General features: G+C 38.6%; 1 protein-coding gene across 1 annotated transcript; it reads left to right on the top strand.

The window, feature by feature from the left end:
* The first annotated feature begins 1,604 nt into the window (after positions 1–1,604).
* LOC139131986 (uncharacterized) lies at positions 1,605–16,867 on the top strand. The gene is made up of 7 exons (XM_070698340.1): positions 1,605–2,311; positions 8,575–8,867; positions 10,684–10,743; positions 11,361–11,504; positions 12,172–12,309; positions 12,839–12,995; positions 13,839–16,867. The coding sequence occupies exons 2-7, from the start codon at positions 8,628–8,630 to the stop codon at positions 15,161–15,163; spliced, it is 2,064 nt and encodes a 687-aa protein (XP_070554441.1). The 5' UTR covers positions 1,605–2,311; positions 8,575–8,627; the 3' UTR covers positions 15,164–16,867.
* Positions 16,868–19,879: the final 3,012 nt, after the last annotated feature.

The following is a 19,879-nucleotide window of genomic DNA, read 5'->3' as shown; positions in this document are numbered from 1 at the left end:
AAAAATTTTTGGGTTTACTCGATATGAGTAATATGTGAAAGGTAATAAGGAAGAAAGCGACCACTTTTAATATATTAATGATGAAGACGGTGAATTTGGTCTTGTATTATAATTATTTGCTAAGCTTCAGCTCCAAGTAAAAACATAGAACCGCAACTTATGATTTTTATTCATGACTGTAAATGGGACGTTTCACCTTGTTGAGTGAAATGTGAGCAAACATTCAAAATTCTCATCACCGAGGTAAGCAATACGTTTAAACGCAAACTTTGATAGGTTAAACACATTAACGTTTTAGATTTGTTTCTAAACCTTAACCTTTTCAAATCTTGCAATTTCAGCAAGCTCATAATGTAGTTTCGTTGTACGTATTTCATCCATATGTTTTCCTTCCCGAATCTTGATGATTTTATTTCTCGTTAGATTTCATGATTAGATTATTTTTGCGTCCTGAGTGATTTCTGTTTGTGTTTAATCTCATTGCATTTAATTTTTAATGTTTTATTGTACATTTTTATTTGACATTGCATATTATGAGTATGTTAAATACTGTCATGCATCACTGTACACGGGTCGAGGTACTTAAGTTAATGAGCAAAAAATGTGATTACACATATCACATGAAATCATCAATAGTATAGTATCGTCCCTGCGTATATATTCTCACTGACGCTGGGGTCGGCCCCAGTCATCACTCACGCGTTGCGGGTGTGACGATAACAGGTTGATCACAAATGAAAGAATAAAAGATAAATATCAAAGAAAAGTAAAAAAATGAACGAAAGAATAATTTAATATCTAAAATAGTAATTGAATGTGTGACGTCATCCTTGCACCGTGATCGTGCCTACCCGATAGGTGAGCCCAATCGATATATCACTGCCTCATTCAAATGCGCACGCGCAGTCCATGTGAGACGATGACAGGTTGTTGTACTTAACTGTACATGTGTACGAACGAGGAGAGCACAACCTTCGACGCCGTGCGGTGCCATCGTCAACTGATACCGGGCTTAACAAGAGAGGAACCGTCGCATTCCAGATCTGTTGATAAGACATATCAACGGAAACCCAGATAACGTACCACCCAGACAGCATGATCTGGAGCCATAAAATATTAAAATTCTGTCTCCATGGTGACAACTCTCTGATTTTTCTTGCTTTATAAAAACCTGACGAACGTATTAAAACAGCACTATTATTGGTGTACCGCAATCAGGACCGGGAAATTCTGATTACCAGAATTGTTTACGATTTTGTGAGCGTTTGCTGTTGGCTGGTATAGATGTTTGCGGCTCAATATTTTTACACAGAAGCACCAAGATCAAGCATTTTGACAAATTGTACAATAATTATATTTGCAAATCAAGGATTTCACTATAAAACCGATGTACAAAATGTCAAAATTTGACAGAGATATGACATTTCAGCCTTAAAAGTCAACCCTGTATCTTAGCAACGTTAAAACTGATAAAGTTTGCCGTTCTAAAAAACAATTAATGAAAGATTGGTTTTTTATCTTTTGATATCTCGCGACAAATGAAACGATGAAAGGTTTAGGGTTTGTTAGAAGGTCTGGCTTCTTGCTCCTGTGAACAAACTGTATTTGTTAATTGTTAATTGTACGCACTATGCACCATGGAGCGACTTGTATCTAACTCGTTCAACCTGATTACATATTAAACCCAGTCTAATCTAAAGTTTTCTATCTCTACGCACAGGAACCACACAGTGGAATATTTTTTTTCATAGATACATCTTCCTCGTTATAGTACAGTCATTTCATGGTCATTCTCGTAAAGAGGCGGTCACCAATCAAGGTCGGACTGCCCTGCAGGATACGTCGACGTCTGAGATTCGGTTTGGTTCGGAGATACGGCTGTTGAAGCCGGGGATGACTCACACTCCCAGCACGGGAGCTCCGTGTTGTTTTCGCCTGTCGCCCGGCTCGGCAATGGTACGGTACACCGTTATCGGTCCTCCGTGTGCTTACGTGTAACCCGTCGTTGACTTGTTCCCTGATCGGCGGACCTTTGAATCATCACAGCGCAGTGGCTATTATCGTCTGGACAACATCCCATCAACTCAAAAAAGGCGATGCCGCGGCGAGACACATAGGATGCACCCCGAGCAGCGGGCTTCACTTTGGGATTTCTCCTACCTCGTGTAAACGACATAAGCCAGCGAACTACATTATCTGTTCAGACATGCGAGGTGGATGGTGCTCACGTAATCAACGTGCAACGCGGAAATCACCGATCTAATTAAATTCGATGCATCAATTAGCTTGGAAAGAATCAAGAACCCTGCAAGTAAGTTTTCGTCTACCTCATGAGAAAAAAAAACATTAGTATTTAATTTCCAAAGGACACACACCCTTACAGTGTCTATCCCTACAAATTATTTGTATAGCAAATTTGTGCTATCACAAACAAAAGGCAGGTGGGTCATACCCTGTTTACACAGCAATGTCATATCTGTGAAATATTTGTGACACAATCCGCGCAAATGCCATTCCTATATTAGGCAAATTTTTTATTGCAGGTGATTTACACGTAAAGTGGCGTTTTTATAGCTAGTCATTCATCTACTGTACGGCACCAGTTTTTAACGGCGTCACGTGCGCCGCAAGCGAGTCGTTCGCCACCGTGAGCGTAATATATATGGGACGATACGGGAGGATGCACAGTGACCATTGGGCGTTGATCCGTGTACACAGTGCGGTATTAGCGTCGCATGTTTCGCGATATCTGTACGATTTATTGACAAAAGTCAGTGTGGTAGTGACCATGGCCAACCTATAATAGTTGGGTAATTTTAGCGTCGGGAAAAAACAATGCCCTGAATTGCGAAAAGTAGTTGTGTTGTGTACGTTCGGGCTTTTGAAAAGACCAGACACAGACCGCTCTTAGTAAGGTACAATTTGACGTGTTGTCTGGCCAAACATTAACCCGTGATGGAACTTTATCAACTAAAGACCATCGACCCATATTTGCCTCGTCATGTTTACCTCGGTAAACGTAGAAGTTAACTGAAACTTGAACAAGCTCTCTGCTAAACCAACCCATGATATCTGTATGCAATTATTTTTCGCGCCGAATAGGCAGGTATATGAACCCTGGAATGGGCCGTATGAACGACGATGACGTAATACGTAAGACAACGAAAAACAGTTACTATCTATTTTTTACATCCATGCTATATGCAGCTGATTGATGTCAGTCAATGCCGTTTTTAACTATATCAGCTTGCTGCTCTATACTGTTGTATCCACTGGTCACAAAGTACAGCTTATAAGTTTGAAACGCGAGTTGCCATATTATTAGATCTTGCATAACTTGCTCATGTGTCAATAATGTCTGGTACGGACCATATATGAGATAATTATGAGATCTAACTCATCGTCGTAAACGACGTGCCTCTTTACGGCAGCAGCTTAGCGCTACCTAAGAGATTTTTGCGTAGGTCAGCGGAGCGGAAATTATTGCTCTGGCTCGTGAGAATGATCTAACTATTAAAATCACAAATAGACTACGGTCGCTGAGACGGCCAAGAGTTCAATTTGAGCACCATCCTTTATCAAGATATTAAGCAAAATTCCACCGGCATATTTTGCTGAATGGAAACTATTACACGCAAAACCGTTTCTACATCGGCTTTCGACAACCCATGAAGATAACTTTTGGGATTAAAACCTTCCTCTCATATCATTGTAATTTTCCGGTAAATTTAATTCATATTTAATGACGGCTACCGGAAATGCTTTTTTTCAGTCGCTTCAATTACTTACGCGCTCGAGTGGACCGATTTAATTGTAAAAACACCACACAGTCACTCACAGGACTGTGCGTCACCAACTCCTTTGACCTCCGTTGCTTAATGTGATGTATACATTCGTGGAGATGTTTGACGATACTTTCATATCCATTTGACATTCAAAATTCAATTTCTCATATTACATGATAATACATTGAATAATATAACCCTTTGAGCGCCAAAGTCAATTTCTGTCCCCTTTATAGATATAACCCAGTCAGTTTTTTTCCAGATTTTTTGCCCAAATTTTAATAAAAAAACTGCAGCCGATGAAATGTTGATGTCTATTTGGTCCAAAATTATCAAAAACTTACAGAAAAATTCATGAAATTGGTGGAGAAAATTACACTTTGTACATCGCATAGCTATATATTTTTGAATCGTTCCCTCATTGCGACCGTTTTGATAAGGTTCGTGTCGAAAATAGGAAGCGTTTGTGTTGATTTGTCGTTTGTCAGATTGTGAATGGAGTATATATTCATGTATAAAGCCCTAAAAACAGTGACCTTTTACCTATTTCCTGTTCATTTTTGTTCTGTTCGTAAATTACAGTTTCTTGTTCTACCCTCGAGCTCGTGTCGAAATAACAAGTGCCAATACAGTGCATCTTTGTCGTTTCATCCAAAGCTATATAGAATTTTGATGAGTGTAAATTGGCTTATCATAAGGAACGGTGATCATGGCCGGCAAACACACCACAGTGGAGTCAGTGCAGTTGAATATGATCTGCATATAGTAACTTCCGGATTTCATTGATAACCTTGTGTATTGAATTGATTAAAAGCATACAACAAATTCATGTACACATGCTGGATTAATACTCAGTATCTCCCACATTTTTGTGCCTTTACTCTTTCTACTGGTAGCACACCTAGCGTGTTGATTGAGAACCCAGTGCCGACATGTGTGATGTGGAATGCCATTGCTAATGGAGCTTTTAGTTTTGGCCTTCGTCAGTTGTGACACAAATCCATTCGTGATGGCTGTCAATTTTTGTGTATCTTACAATAAACCATGATGTTTTCACTAATTATGTGTTTGGTTGCTGTAATTTCGCCACATCTACTAATTCTATGTAAACGATACAGGAATTTTGGACAGTGTTACATGTAGGTCCCATTCTAAAATGTACAACGGTTACCGCAATGTTTGATGAAGTTTTTAAACAAATCAGATACTGTAGTCAGTTGTGTCACTGCAAGATCTAGAACTGTATTGCATGCCTTGTTAGACTTGCTTCAAGTCGGTGAATAATAAGGAACACGATTGGAACTAATTTGGGAAAATTGGATGAGAGTAATTATTAGGAAAATGTAACGAAATCGAAATTTTTACAGCTGAAATTTTACAAAATGATAGAATAGTGCAAAATTTGAAATATTGTTCTCATCGGACAAAACTACGAAAACACAACGATTATTGCATACCCCTTTCATCGGATTCATTTTATGAAAATAAGTTCATTTTTGTGTAAATGTACTGAAGAAAGGGGACAAAATGCTTAAAATTTCTCTGATGGACGAATTTGAGTCAGGGCACTTTTGAAATGCCCCTGACTTTTTCATGAATTTAAGGCTTCATAAACATAAAACTGAGTCAGGGCACATTTTAAGAGACCTTGACTGACTTAACTGTAAATCAGTCGAAAAGGTTCATTTTGGTCGAGGAAAAATGACAAACTGACATTATTACTAGTGTTTCAGTAATGAAGAAACTACAGACAAACTCTCATATTTTCATTCAAATGCGAAAATTGTTCATATGTTTTGAACAATATTGCATTATATACTATCATGTACTGATTCTTACTCATAAGATTTCAACAGCATCGTAAATTGTGTATAAAATTTAAAGATGGTAAGCAAATATGGTGTAAAATTAGAGAAATTTCTAAAATTCTTGAGAAATTCTGCCAATCCAATTTTCCCAATTTAGTTCCAATCGTGTTAAGGCAAAAAAGAACTCATTTGTCAGCAATAACATCGTATATTGCACACGGTACGTTGTTTGTACAAGGAGAATACCTTGTATTTCGACACACCCTTTGGAGAAGAAGAAGGAAGTTTGACTTTTAACCCTTTCAGGCCTAAACACCTATATACAGGGGTAGCTTTGGTAAGTTACCAGAAAGTCAGGCCTTAAAGGGTTAAGGGACAAAACTATCGATGCGGAAAAGACGGTATTATCAAAAGTTACAGTCCCTTTCTCTTTAAACAGCTGAAAGTATTTGTAAACACCGGAATCTTATGAACATGTCGTATCAGTATTGTCCCTACATGACTGACATCGGCCTGAGACACTCACTGACTTTATCATGGGTCAACACACTATTGTTATCAAGTCACTGCCAGCATTTGACTTTGTTTACTAAGAAACAATTGCATCTTCTCAAGAAAAAAATCTCCAAGGTGTAATTAAGATAGCGACTGTGGAAGCATTTCATCAGTAATATATATGCATGCAGTGTACTGCCTCTTGACTGGGCTATTTGTAATGCGTTCGATAATGTCGAAAAAGTAGCCGGGTCAAATAGCATCGGAATTATAAGATACAAACGGAAATTAATCAATTTGGAGGAACTTTGATGTCACGCGTTTGATGATTGTAGGTGTACTCGAAAGGACAACGTATAGATAATCAGATGATACCGGTTGTGACGTTTTTGCATCGAGCGGAGGACTGTCAGTACGCTTGGCAGCGCAAGTTTATGCTCGATATACGCTGTAACAAACTGAACATAGCAATGTCTGGATTTGTGTGATATTAACATATGACAGTTTATAGTGTTGCAAGCTTTTAGATGAACCACACCAGAAACTGTACATGTCCTGCAAATTCTAAACAACTCTGACTGGAAAGTAACTTCCGCATATCACAGAAGTCAGATCGTCAGCCGCAACGCGGTTTCCGTGGTCATGACGAATGCTAATTGTAATTTGACAAACATAATTGTGATTTATGAGTTTAAAGAGTGTATAATTTAACATGTGGAGAATAGTGCGGGTTTAACTTTTTAACGCATTCATTGCCACAGAGCCATACTTTGTCTTTTGTAGATTCTCAAAGTATTTCTCATTAATCAGTCAATGTCAACAACCACTAATGCAAGAACCAGGGATTGGGGACTGCGCCTTTAAAAATAGTCTAACAGTCTATTAATCTTAAAAGAAGATGCAGATAGGGTAATATTATTATAATCTTTATCCAGTATTCCGACCGAGATCCCCAAAAGGTAACTTTTGTCAAAGAAAGGTGATTAATTATATTAAGTGAGGCACAGCACAGCCATAGTTTGTGGAGAAAACAATTAAAAAACTCACAAACACAGGTAAGTAATGTTGTTGTCGAACTAAAAATTGTCGCTCGTTACGATCAGCCCTATCAAACAACTAACCAGTATTACTATCCAAGAATTTCACTCAGAAAGGAACACAGATAACTTCGATGTTGACTCGCGCTCAGAGTTCAAACAGAATGATTATCTTACCTCTTTACGTTTCGCTGAATAACATTCAACATTTTGACAAGTTTGAAACTTGTCAAAATGTTGAATGTAGTACAGGACATTTAATGTAACATATTTCAAATACGCTATCTTGAAACAATTGCAGTCAGTAAATATCATCTGATAACACTTAAAATAGACTGACAGTGTAAATTCAGTATTACGTAGTTATGTCGTGATAACTGATTTTGTGGCTATTGGTTTCTTTAACACCAGACTAGTAGCCTAAGCACATTTTTCTTGCTGATGCCACTTAATTTAATTGGAAGTAGCGATTTTTTGTTTCATATAAATTTTCGTGTAAAAATACACAGATGTCATGCAGTATGAATCTGTCAGTTCTTCTATTCGAGAGACAGAAATTTCGTCTCGATTTTACGAGGAAATTAATCTCCTTCTGTAATTCTGGTTTGGATATAATAGGTTACTTCTTCAAAGTATATTTTCATACTTCCCGAAATATATTAAATATGAATTTCACACAGTTCCTCAAAAATATGTCAAGTGGATTATTAAAGAAAACAAGCTAGGTAAACTTATCGACGAATGAAACACGTGTAAACGTTTCAATGATATATTTTCCACTCAGGGATATTCGCATGTGAAAAAAATCACCAACTTGTTCTGTTACGATGGTAATAAGACCCAAATAGTGAAGGACATCATATCTCCTTCATTTATAGCGGATGAAAAGTTTGATTAAATCAACTTGATAGAGATTTTATCTATCCATTATTGAAATTATATGAAGGAAAGAGGTTTTAGACTTCATTAGACTCAATGATGCCTGTCATAGCGTGTGAATATATGTCAAAATGCTTTAGGTACCATTCTCCTCGCAACTAAAAGTTTTAAACCTTTTTGCTCAAAATTTCCTCAGTACGGGAAACTTTAAATCAGTGTCTTCCATAATCAAGAATAACAGTCTGCGCAAATTTTGATAGCAGAAATACAAATGATATAAAATTTACCAATAAATTTGAAATTAAAAGTGGGTTTGTCTCTACGTTGACTGAATAGCCAAAAATGATCAACTTTTCTATTTTCCCGAAACACAGGATGGTAGACAATCACTTTGTTCAACAATTTTTAAAATGAGTAGTCCCACAAAGACCATTACAGAAGCTCCAGAGTCCGAATACATGTCCGCGAGGCATACTCAATGTCGGTATATTTTCTTTCTCTTACAATTTAATCAAGCATCGCTAAAATGCTAATTTATCAACAATCGTCTTTTCTGTTTTTCTTTTACAGCTTGATCTTCCAAGTGTCTAAATGATGACAATATCTGTACGAGATCTCGCGTGATGCAGTCACCCACTGTTAACGATCCGCCATCTTCCGAAGCCCAGGATGCCAGGCGGTCTCGTTCGGCGAGGCAGTACAGCGAAAGCGAGATTCCCCCGAACATGCCCGACAGTTTGTTCATGTACCTAGGGGGCGCTCACTTCATCTCGGCTGCCATGAGTATGATTTTAGGAGTATTTTCCATGCTAATTCAGAGCTACGGATTCTGGATAGGAACCGCTGTTTGGACAGGCATTGCTGTAAGTGTGAAAAAGACCAAGTTTTTTTGACAACTTAAAGCTCAATTAGCTGTCACTTCGGACGTGTTTTCTATAAGTTTTGTTCTCTTTGTACAACTTAGTTAAAAACTTCCTAGTTATCCTCCCAAATTTCGCGGCCGAAATAACCTTAAGTTATCAAGACCGCCAAAATATTTGTAATGTAAACCATGTCGGCAACTTAATCTTCTATACAATAATTTGTCAACATTTGCATCACATACCACAAGTGTTGCGTTTTGCACAGCTGACATTTTGTATTTAAACACATTTTCTTGATATACATGTAACATTGATGAAAATACATGTATTACCATTATTCACCGTAGCTGTTGTCCATTTCAAGGCTCGTAAGCCGTGACTTTTACTTTGGTTTCCCAATGTGTTTGTTTCCATTGTAAAATACCGTGTCTCGTTTTATTCAAAAGGCAGGTCAAAACTGTTATTGTTCACACTTCAAATACAGTCTACATTCGCGTGACGCCAATATTATACACACTGCGTTGTGTTTGCTAAGCCAATACCTTGAGTTCCAACACTTATCCTTCTTTTCTGGAACAGCAACAATGAAATTAATAATTTAAATCAACAGTTCCATCCATAGGTCCCCTGATAATTATGCAGGATAAATTATAAATGTATACACAGCAACTTTCAGTGAGTACCCATAACCGTTAAATAATACAAGTATTTCCGCTGCAAAGCTACAGGTCCGCTCATTAGAGTGGAAATAACTGAATAGAATAAATTCAAGCTGATAAATTATGGAGACATTCTTGTGTCTTTTATGGTAATGTGTATCATATCACTTGAATCAGTCGCGTGCATCACCAAAGAGAGTTGTGAGGTTTGAAGACACTGAAAAATAAATATATCAGTCACGCTGGTTCTTTTACCCGGCTCTCGATGTTTTTGCACCCATTACGTCTTTTACTTGTCTTTCGTAACTCAGTGAGTAAAACATGTCCCATGACTACATTGGGGATTAATGAAATCATTCACTATTATGGGTGTTTGTGGCAAGATGACCGCAAGGGCGATTGGGATATGTTTTGCCAACTGAAGTGACGTAATATTACTTCAATTACGTACGTGGCGGTACGTGACGACTTGGCTGTCAGTCGACTTGCACAAACTGGTACCGACGAAGCAAACCGGTTATTTATTAAATGGAACAAAGTTTAAATCTTCAGAGCCCATTCAAATTCTGTTTGATATTAGAATTACGACTTGTGTGGGGATAAAAATCTAAATAAAAACTCACATTTTTAGATAAAGAGAATTTAAAAATTCAGTGTAACATGGATATAAAAGTTGGGTGGGAACTTTTTAATTTTGTTTTTCTTCAGCTTGCTGTCGTCAATCGAAAACAGAAAAAAGTAGTATACTGAAGCCTCGTTTTAAAAATGTTGCAAGGCATAAAATAGCGTATAGGTTTGCTCTCCAGAAACACCTTTTGTGTTTTCGGCTAAATGAATAGTCTATCGAGGATAATGCTTCCTTAATCGCTTCATTAGATCTAAGAGACAGCGCAGAGTGGGACCACAGAACAATCTGTGTGCACAAAAACATAGATGCCGAATTTTTGAAATCTACAACGTTTGCCAACTGAGATTGCGCAATGCTCTCACCGAACGACAGGTGATCACAATGTACGCATCACGCACAACTGAACAAAGACGACCCGACGACAAGGTGGTCGGCCGTCACCCTGGTATCTATGAGTCTCGTCTAAAGGGGAAATGATTTCATAAATATCTAATAAAATCGAATCATAATTCTCTATTTCTCCTTTCAGTTCTTCATAACTGGTTGCCTAGGTTACGGCGTCGGACACAACAGGAAAAATAAATACATGGTAATGTATTTATAAAATTTTATATAATCTATAAATATTTAGCAATAACGCCCGTAGCAATACGGCATTGCAGTGGCGCAAAAGTGTCACATTTTCTGAGAAATTGCTGTTTGAACTCATTCTCTCATCTTGCCACAAATATGAGCTACAGAACGAGCAACAATGAAACTTTTCTTTAAAATTTCGATCTGTACAACATGAATTAGGCTCGATTCAAGTCTGTGACCCAAACCGTTTGAAAAACCTTCTTGTGTGTAGAAGTTTTCTTTTTAAGCGTGAGGTTTGAGGTCAGTGCTACACAACATACTGAAATGAACGATAAAACTGCCGTTTTGTCCACTGCGCAGACTCAATAAACGACGTCGCGGAGGATGACGTATCGTCTCATCTTACTGAAATATTTTCACATATGCATACGACATTCGGTTTTCCGATGGAATTATCAGAGTATTTGCTTAATGCTTATTTGTTAGATTTTTATGTTTCGTTTGAAGTGCCAAATACATTCATTGTGTAATGATTTTGGAACCTGTCAAGTTTACGCTTGCTTGGAAACAATATAGCCTGTTGACGTAGCAGTGTCAATGACGAGGCTTTCGACTACTTTTCCTCCAAAGGTGATTGGATTTATTGTGATGTCTGTCGTATCCATGATATTCGCCATCATACTGTTGATAGATTCGTCCCTAGCTTTGGCAAAACTCGGTGACCCGTACACCTGTGGCAGCGACGAGTCGGTGAAAGACTGTAGTGAGAACCCGGTAAGTAACATTAATTCCTAATTCAAATTTCAAGATTCTTTTCGAAGAAAACACAGAGCAAACGGAAGACTTGGGAAAAAAAAAAAGAAAAAAAGATCGATTATTCTGGCTTTGATTGGTATCATCTTTATTCCCTTCAAGAAAATGTGGCAAATATGAGAGCGAATTACGAATACTCTCTCATTTAAAAAACTTTCTAAGCGCCTATGTCATGGATATCAACTTCCTAATCAAATACTTTGTACTTTCGTTAGAAACTGTATACTCTACGGACATAGTTTTGTCCATACCCGACGTATTTTATCTCTAAGCTGGATTGAGTAAATTTGAAAAGATAAAATTTTATTTCGTGCAAATTTCCAATAATGTGTGTAGACATACATACATACATACATACATACATACATACATACATACATACATACATACATACATACATTAGATATATATACATATATATATATATATATATATATATATATATATATATATATATATATATATATATATATATATATATATCGCTGATTTAATTTCAATGTTATAGAATATGTGAGTGTAATAGGAGTTAGAAAATACCCGATGAGGTGCCAATCTAGCTCTAACCATTGTGATTAACACTTTCGAGGCGTATATTCCACACATAGCAGTTTCTGCTCTTCTACAGACCGCATTGCTGACTGTCAACATTCTGCTCATAATAACGGCAACGATAGAAGCTGGATTCTCGATTACTTCCGTTGTCACGTCTGGTTTCGCCGTCAAGTGGGACAAAAACAGGGCAGATATGCTACAAGATGGACAGGTGAGAGACATAACGATTAAACTGTTGACCTCACATCTATGTTTGCAGATATCATCAGTGTATATGAGCAAGTCTTTCGCAGAAACATTCAGTGATTCATCACCAAAATCTGTGATTATCAAAGGCAAACTAGGGTTCGAGTTTTTTTTTCTTAAAATAACAGAATCAAAATTTGTTATTTACCGGAAGCAGATGGAAGACAACATTCAAATGTAGTTTGTCAAATCTTTACCGGCATATGTTTGTCCCGCAAATACTGTAGGAGGAACTGCGGACAAGAATCGAGTCAAGTAATTGATAAGATGATATATACGCTTGGGGTAATCTTTAATCGAGATGCGATGAAAGCGAATGCTAAAGCGTTCATTATATATTTTCATAATTTGCCACAAGAATGAATCAGAGTTCACCAACGATGTACCTGAGTAAATAATTAAAACAAAATTCGAGAAAATGAATGTGAAAAATTGTTGGAAAATTTGTTGTTCGATTGTACTTACACATAAACAATCCTTCTTCCTATTTCAAGGTGTATTACATACCTGACAGCGAAATATCGAGGTCGAGAGAGAGCAGTTTGAATTGCCAGCAGGTGATCGTCCCGTCCTTGCCGAACTATCACGAGGCACTCCGATTCAGCACGAGACGACGGAGTTCCGACTTGCAGTCTCTCAGCGGCATAAACAGTAGGAGTCAGATTAATGAGGAGTGTTCCCCACGTGACAATGTGACATTGATACGGTTTATCTCAGTTTTTAATAGTAAATTGGACTTAGAAATGTTTCGTGTGTCCATGCATTCATTGGAGAAGTCCCCTTCCATCGAATTTCATTTTCCCGGTGGCCAGATGGTTCTGGACCAGTCACCTGTGGTCTATTCCACTTTGCGTCTATGCGCCCCATCTTCTCAGGCAGATGTTCACACGTCTACGGGGCGCATAGATGCAAAGCGGAATAGACCACAGGTGACTGTGTTCTGGACGTGCTGGGGAGGATTACCATGTAAAGACACTTGAATCAGTCTTCTTTAAAGTCTAGTTTGTCAATGTTAGTAAATTGCAAAATACGAAGGTGTCATCCTCAAAATCTTGACGCAAGATCGGGTTCATTGAACTATCTTGTCGACGGATTGGGTGTGGCACGTTTGGGGAGGTGACTTTGTTGCCAGACGATATCCTACCACAGGTCACAGGTTCAATCCTCCTAGCTTCCGGGTCAACACGTTCAAATGGTGATAAAGATTTGAGTTGACTAAGTAAATAGATAGCTCTAATGGAATATCCAGCGAAATAGTGGTTCGAGTAGTAAATAGGTTTATATGCATTATAGTGTCATACCATAGCTGCAAAAATGTTCTTATAATTTTGGTTTGGTAATAATAAAATCGCCCATAAATACAAAAGCATGATTTTGTTCAAAAGCTATGATTGCATGCTATACTTTACTTAACAGGTATACAGTACGTAGTCAACCGTTTTCCTTCAAATGACAGAATTTTTCAAATGACGTAAATTATTGTGTTTTTCACAGCGCCACTCACTCCTGCCGTTGACCGTGACTCACTCCGCCGGTATCGCCTTTATCAGGACACTCAAAGTGCCAGCAACAGGGAGATGGTGGAACTATCTGTCGGTAACCTGTCAAACGTGACCTCGCTGACCCAAAGGAGCAACTCCTCCGGACAGATATCCTTACAAGGTTTGGAGAACCATAACACAATTGATATCCTACAAGGCGAACGGACTAGCGCACAGCGAAGCCATATGCAGAGTCTTCCGGATTTGACGCCCAGGGTCACCGGTGATGAGAGCGAACTGGCGGCAATGCATACGAGATTGCCGCCGGGTCTCATTGCTTACCCGTACTACAGGCGAGCTTCCGACATGAATTTGCCGTACTCGCACGACTCTATAGAAGAAACCCCGGAGGAGGATGACAATGATAGTGTCTCGGATGTCACTTTAAGGATCGTTCACGAGGCAATAAGTCCAGAAACGTTACAGAATGCCGAATCACCTCGGCAACAACAGCCTAGCGAACGGGTTCCGATACATCCCGGGAGTAGCGTGCAATTGCAGAGTAATTTACAAGATGGCTCACGCAGGACGTTCACTTTTGTTCGCACTCCTAAATGGGGTCCAAATGTTGGACTTGACCAGGACGAAAGCAGGGGACCTACAGATCCTTTGGAATTAAACGTACCTGCGCAGTCTGTGCGACTAGAAACAGACCCAGGGGAGGACACGTGCAATGTTGACTCTGGTAATCATGGACGTATCCATGGAGACAGGACTCCACACAGGACACGAGCTCAGGATGAGAATGATTTTGAGGAACGCGCAATTGAGAGAAATCCAAGGCCCTTCCCGTCAGGTGAAGAACCGATAACAGTGCACGTTGATATGGAACGAGGCGAACAGGGTCGCAGAAAGTCGCAAGATGCAACATCAGGTTGCGACGGCAGAAATCTCAACTCAGAGGGGCAGGAACCCTTCAAAGTGCCAGATGAACCACGTGCTTCTAAGGAATCGTCACCGACAATAGATAGGACCGTGGTGGGCCACAGGACTCATTCGCACCGATCTCGAACGTCGCCAGATTCGTCGTCATGTGAAGGTGCTAGTCAAAGACGGCGAGCTAAACCTGGCACTAGGAGACATTCCAAACGTGAAAAAGCAGAAGATTCACGGTGTGAGGACGGACGAGAAGATGCTCTGATGTCCGGTGACCAGTTTGAGGTTCCTACGTCACAAGAACAGCCATCAGAACAAATGCAAGCTGAGAGCTCATTTGCATCAATGTATAACAATGCCTTTTACAACATTGACGAGTGGACGAACGAGATCAACGTTTAAATTCGTGTACCTTGTTTTGTATTTCACTCATTCTTAACCACGTTCCAAAGTTGTCCTTTATGTCAAAAATTTACAAGTGGTATCCAAATCCTTCTAAGGTGGCGTCCCACTAACTTGTACATGTATCTGACACAAGGAAAGATTGGATGAGGAGCTCCATAGAGACCTACCTTTTTCCCAAAGAATGAATGCTTGCTAACTATTGTTTAAGACAAGGCGCAGGCAAACATTGCGTTTTGATAATTGAATTCCATGTCATATAAGTATTGAAACGAGTTACTGTCAAAAGTTTGTATGGTATTGGCGATGTGCACAGAAAAGCTACTCTAAATCTGAGTTTTAAAAAGAAGTGCGGAGATTATGGTAGGGCTCGATAAAACTCGGAACGACATATCTGGTGTGACATTCAAATATCTAGTGCATACACTCCGCAGGATTATTCTTAATATTCCGATTTCATGTCTAATGAAAAGAAAAAAAAGTTGCCTGTGCCTCAGTTTCCTCGTATCTAGAAATGTGAGTGCCCCACTTGCTTTCCCAAAGAACCCCCTTCACGGTATTCAACTTATACAGTGCATAGGTGAAATTGTTGTTCATCAGAAGAGAAATTAAACAAACAAACAAACAAAAACACTACCGCTGCTGAATCTAAGCTTTGACATACATTGAACAGCCGTTCTACTATTCATACAGTGTGCAATGTGACAGACTGATAAATCGCTGAACATCCAAGGAGGAATGGATGTAGTCAGAAAATGATGTCAGCTATTGCGATAAGAGTGAGCATATTCCACATGTCTGATTAGCATATTCTATACCACAGGCTGCCAAATAAGCAATGAAATGATGTAATACGGAATCTTGCGAATAGTTGACATTACTGCCCTACAATACACGACTTCTAAAAACACTTAGCTTGGACAGTCGAGGGAAGCACCAAAAATATCATGCTGATGTGTTTTCTGACATTGTTAATGTTGCTGTTGACCATAAGAAACACGGTGAAGCTCAGTCTGATCAAAATCAGGTGTTGGGATAAGCTACTTTTCTGTAAGTTTGCTTTTTCTTTTGTATGTGGCTTTCCTTGGTTCAAGCTCTCGTCTATCTACTGAAGACACAGACTTCATGCTTCAACAAGGAACAGAAGGAACGCCCATCTCTTCAGCTGATTTCTGATCAGATTGATGAAGCTGAGCCTGAGTTTTCATTAAAAGGAGCAAAAGTTAAACGGCTGTTTAATTTAGGTAGTAAATTTTAGCTTATTTATTAAGACAATACATTTAATAGCAGTTTGAGACATGAGTGAAGACAAATGGCCAGTGACTGTTTCGCATTAATTTCTTTTAATCTAGGGGGCCGGTAGCGTCAACGATTGTTGGAGTACATTGCTAGAAGCCCATAAGTTTGGTTGAATTTGAACGCTTTTACCGTACTTGTCCAAGGGCGTGCAACCACAGGAGACCCAGTAATCTGGCTGTTTGTATTGTTGTTTGTATTGTTGTTTATGTTTATATTAAAATGTGTTGTTGTTGACCAGTAAAATGAAACGAACATAACTATTGTGTTGATGTTGTTTCAAACGTAATGTAAACGTCATAAGAAACACTATAGGACACTACCGTTATTTAACCCAATGCAACTCTCTCCTGACGATCACTCTTTTCCTACAATAGGAAAATTGGGTCAAAATAACGGCAGTGTCATTGTACTCATGACATCTATCTACATTACGTTTGAAACAACAACTCAATAGTGATGTTCATTGAACTTTATTGGTCAGCATCAAAAACAACAATCTGAGTAGTATAAACATAAACAACAACACAAACAACAACAACAACCAGATTACTAGGTCCCTTGTGGTGCGACTCCATTTAATCTTCAGTCATTTGCATAATGACACCGCAGAATACAAAGGCGCTGATATGGACAGAATAATGACGAAGCACGAAACAGGCGGAAAATGGGTGAAGTGTTAAAGTTTCACTGGACAGCTACCGAATTCCACATCAATCTTCGAATTCCGGCATATGTACTGCCGGACACACTAGTTTTGAGCTACATCGCTATAACTGTAAGAGATGTTCACACGTTTAGCCTACAACGAATCAGTTTTAAATGTTTCAGATTTCGTGAAAATGATGGTAGGCCTGGTTTCATCTATCTACAGTTCCTCAGATATAACAAAATCGAACATTTTCCACCCGATGCAATCATCAAGTTCAATAGCTTGTTCAATTCCAATTCTCAAATGTTGTTTGTACTGAATGTCGCTTTTTTCACGTTCTGTATCCATGGCGTAAGCGGGTCACAGAGCGTGGATCCTTGAACTCCAATATATGTACTTTGAAGCAGTTTAGGGTCAGGACTGAGCAATACTCAATTGTCGATACAAATTAATTCTAAATCATTAGGGTCAGGACGGAAATTTTCCCGCCCTTTATCCTACAGACATTTAGTGAGACGTGCTCCAAACATCTGCAAATTACATAGTTCACCTGTACTTCAGGTCAAAGGTCAATTAATGGTGAAGCCAAAAACCGGAATTTCCGTGACGTCTGCTTTGAAGAGTCTGCCCGTGCCACACAAACTGCCTTCTAGTTTCTGTATTGCGTAGTTGTTGAATCAAATAAAATATTGTATTAATCTGATTTAATCTGAGATCGAGACGCTCAACAGATCTTTTGCAGAACGATCCAAGGTGTACAGTTGTCCTTTTGTAACGTTTTCCACTGACATTCCATCATGTTAGTTTGGAATTTTACTTACAAAGTTATTGGTGCTATAACAAGTATGAATAAAGTTAACAGAATGGTATTTTGTAAATTTGTGGTGAATCCTGTCCTTGTGTACAACCCGGAAAAAGAGTGAATGAATGAGAAATCACTGCACTAGGAGGGGAATCTATACACTGTACAGCGATTTTGACTCCCTCGTTTTTCACCTCGACCAAGGAAATGGCGATGGAAAGTTCACTTGTCTCCCTTTTTGTATCCGACAAGATTTTGATCCATCATTTTGTAGAAAATGTTGCGACACCGGCATTTAGGCCGAAATGTAGACTTTAGACCCAAGATCTTACGGAACATTGTCGACCTGATGCCTTGTACTAAATTTTAGTTTGAAAGGTCCAGGGTACATCTGTACCCCAATGGGGCTAATCCCCCTCCTCCCGTCACTATCATGTACACTACACCGACAAATGTCCATTTAAAAGAGATTTCTTTTGCGATAACTATCTTGGCCCACTGATCCAACAAATCTATGTGAAAACAGCCTTTTATCAGAGTACAGTTCTTGTAAAGACCAGTCTAACAGGATTGGTAAACACTGTGGCATGGTGGTATTACGCGGACCATGCTAAGCTGCAGTGCAGTTCACCACAGTACTGGGGATGTTGTTTGTATTTATTCATAATGAAAGGCGCCTTCAGACAAGCCCGTAAAGCGTTCAACTAGCCCAAATAAATGACAACATAATAACTTGTTTCATTTCTCTCATAAATATTTATGTTCTTTAATACATATGACATAAAATCAAAGTTTACAATGATAATCGAACGGAAGAAATGATAGCATTTTTGTTTAGATTATGAAAGAACACTAAAACCTAGGTTAGGTAAGCTCTGTCAAAATTACATCTCTGAGAGAGACACCTGTACTGTGGTTCCTGAAAAAAAGCTGTCAGATTATAGACACTCTTTAGGGTCTAAAACCATCGAAAACAGCTGTGACTAGATTTGTCAGCGCATTCTATTCTATAGTACACATGTCTAAGGGAACAATGATCTATATTAATCAAAATATCACATTTCATTATTATTTATTGTGTGCTATAGGGCAAAAATACATATAAAGATTATTAATTAAAAAACTTACATGGCAGAGAGCAAGTTAAACTACAGTTGTCAGTTTTTTCAGTGTTATCACCAGGGTCCATACTCTCAAAGTCACTTCAAATTTAAGGACCCACCAGGAGTGTATGGACTATCTAACATACAGGTTGTTTCCCTGTTTAGTTTAAACGCCGTCTAGATACAGGGATGATAGCATATCTAACATTACCAACACTTCAACAATTTCAATTAACTACAGACATTTCTACGTTTTTTACCTCTTGTAATAGTCTGTAGCTCACAGGAAATGCAAACATGATGAACAGGAATTTGTACATGTCTCTAATTCATAAGACTGTCAATTGTTCAATCATTGCCGTAAAAAAACAGAATTGCGACAAAGCCCCAATATACTTAGTAGTGGAAGATTTGCATATGTTGCAGTACAGTGCAACCTATCTTTGTAGATATATATCTCTGACAATGGCAGATTTTTAATCCCAAAGTTCCAGGTTGAATGGATGTTTACCTGTCTATTATGAACACTTCTCTACTGGGGACGCTTTTCCAGTTTTCCTGCATGTTATGCATGTACATATTTTTGACACCAGCTGTCCAAAACAATCGTGCAAGCTTTAGTCACGAACAGATTGCTGTGAGGTTATTATGAACACACCGCAAAATGTGCTGAAGAGACAGGCAAATTCGCCAACACAAAGCAGTGAGCATACATGTGCATACTTTGTACTTATTATTATTATATATTTTAATTTTGTGAATGGGGCATCAAAGTTTCATGCAATTTGACAATATCTCTTCCCATTTCCACTAAAAGTTCCAGAACAGAACATGATCTTGGACGCACTTCTAACAGTCTGTTC

Source organism: Ptychodera flava, chromosome 1 (genome assembly GCF_041260155.1).
Source record: "Ptychodera flava strain L36383 chromosome 1, AS_Pfla_20210202, whole genome shotgun sequence".
Classification (NCBI taxonomy): domain Eukaryota; kingdom Metazoa; phylum Hemichordata; class Enteropneusta; family Ptychoderidae; genus Ptychodera; species Ptychodera flava.
Note: the sequence above shows the minus strand (reverse complement) of the source record. Positions and strands in the feature narration are given on the sequence as shown.

What these genes read in the sequence shown, in the direction of transcription:
- LOC139131986 (XM_070698340.1), top strand. Translation starts at nt 8,628, where the DNA reads ATGCAGTCACCCACTGTTAACGATCCGCCATCTTCCGAAGCCCAGGAT. An exon ending in ACAGGAAAAATAAATACATG is followed by an intron (nt 10,744 to 11,360) that starts GTAATGTATTTA and finishes TTTCCTCCAAAG; the next exon opens with GTGATTGGATTTATTGTGAT. An exon ending in ATATGCTACAAGATGGACAG is followed by an intron (nt 12,310 to 12,838) that starts GTGAGAGACATA and finishes TCCTATTTCAAG; the next exon opens with GTGTATTACATACCTGACAG.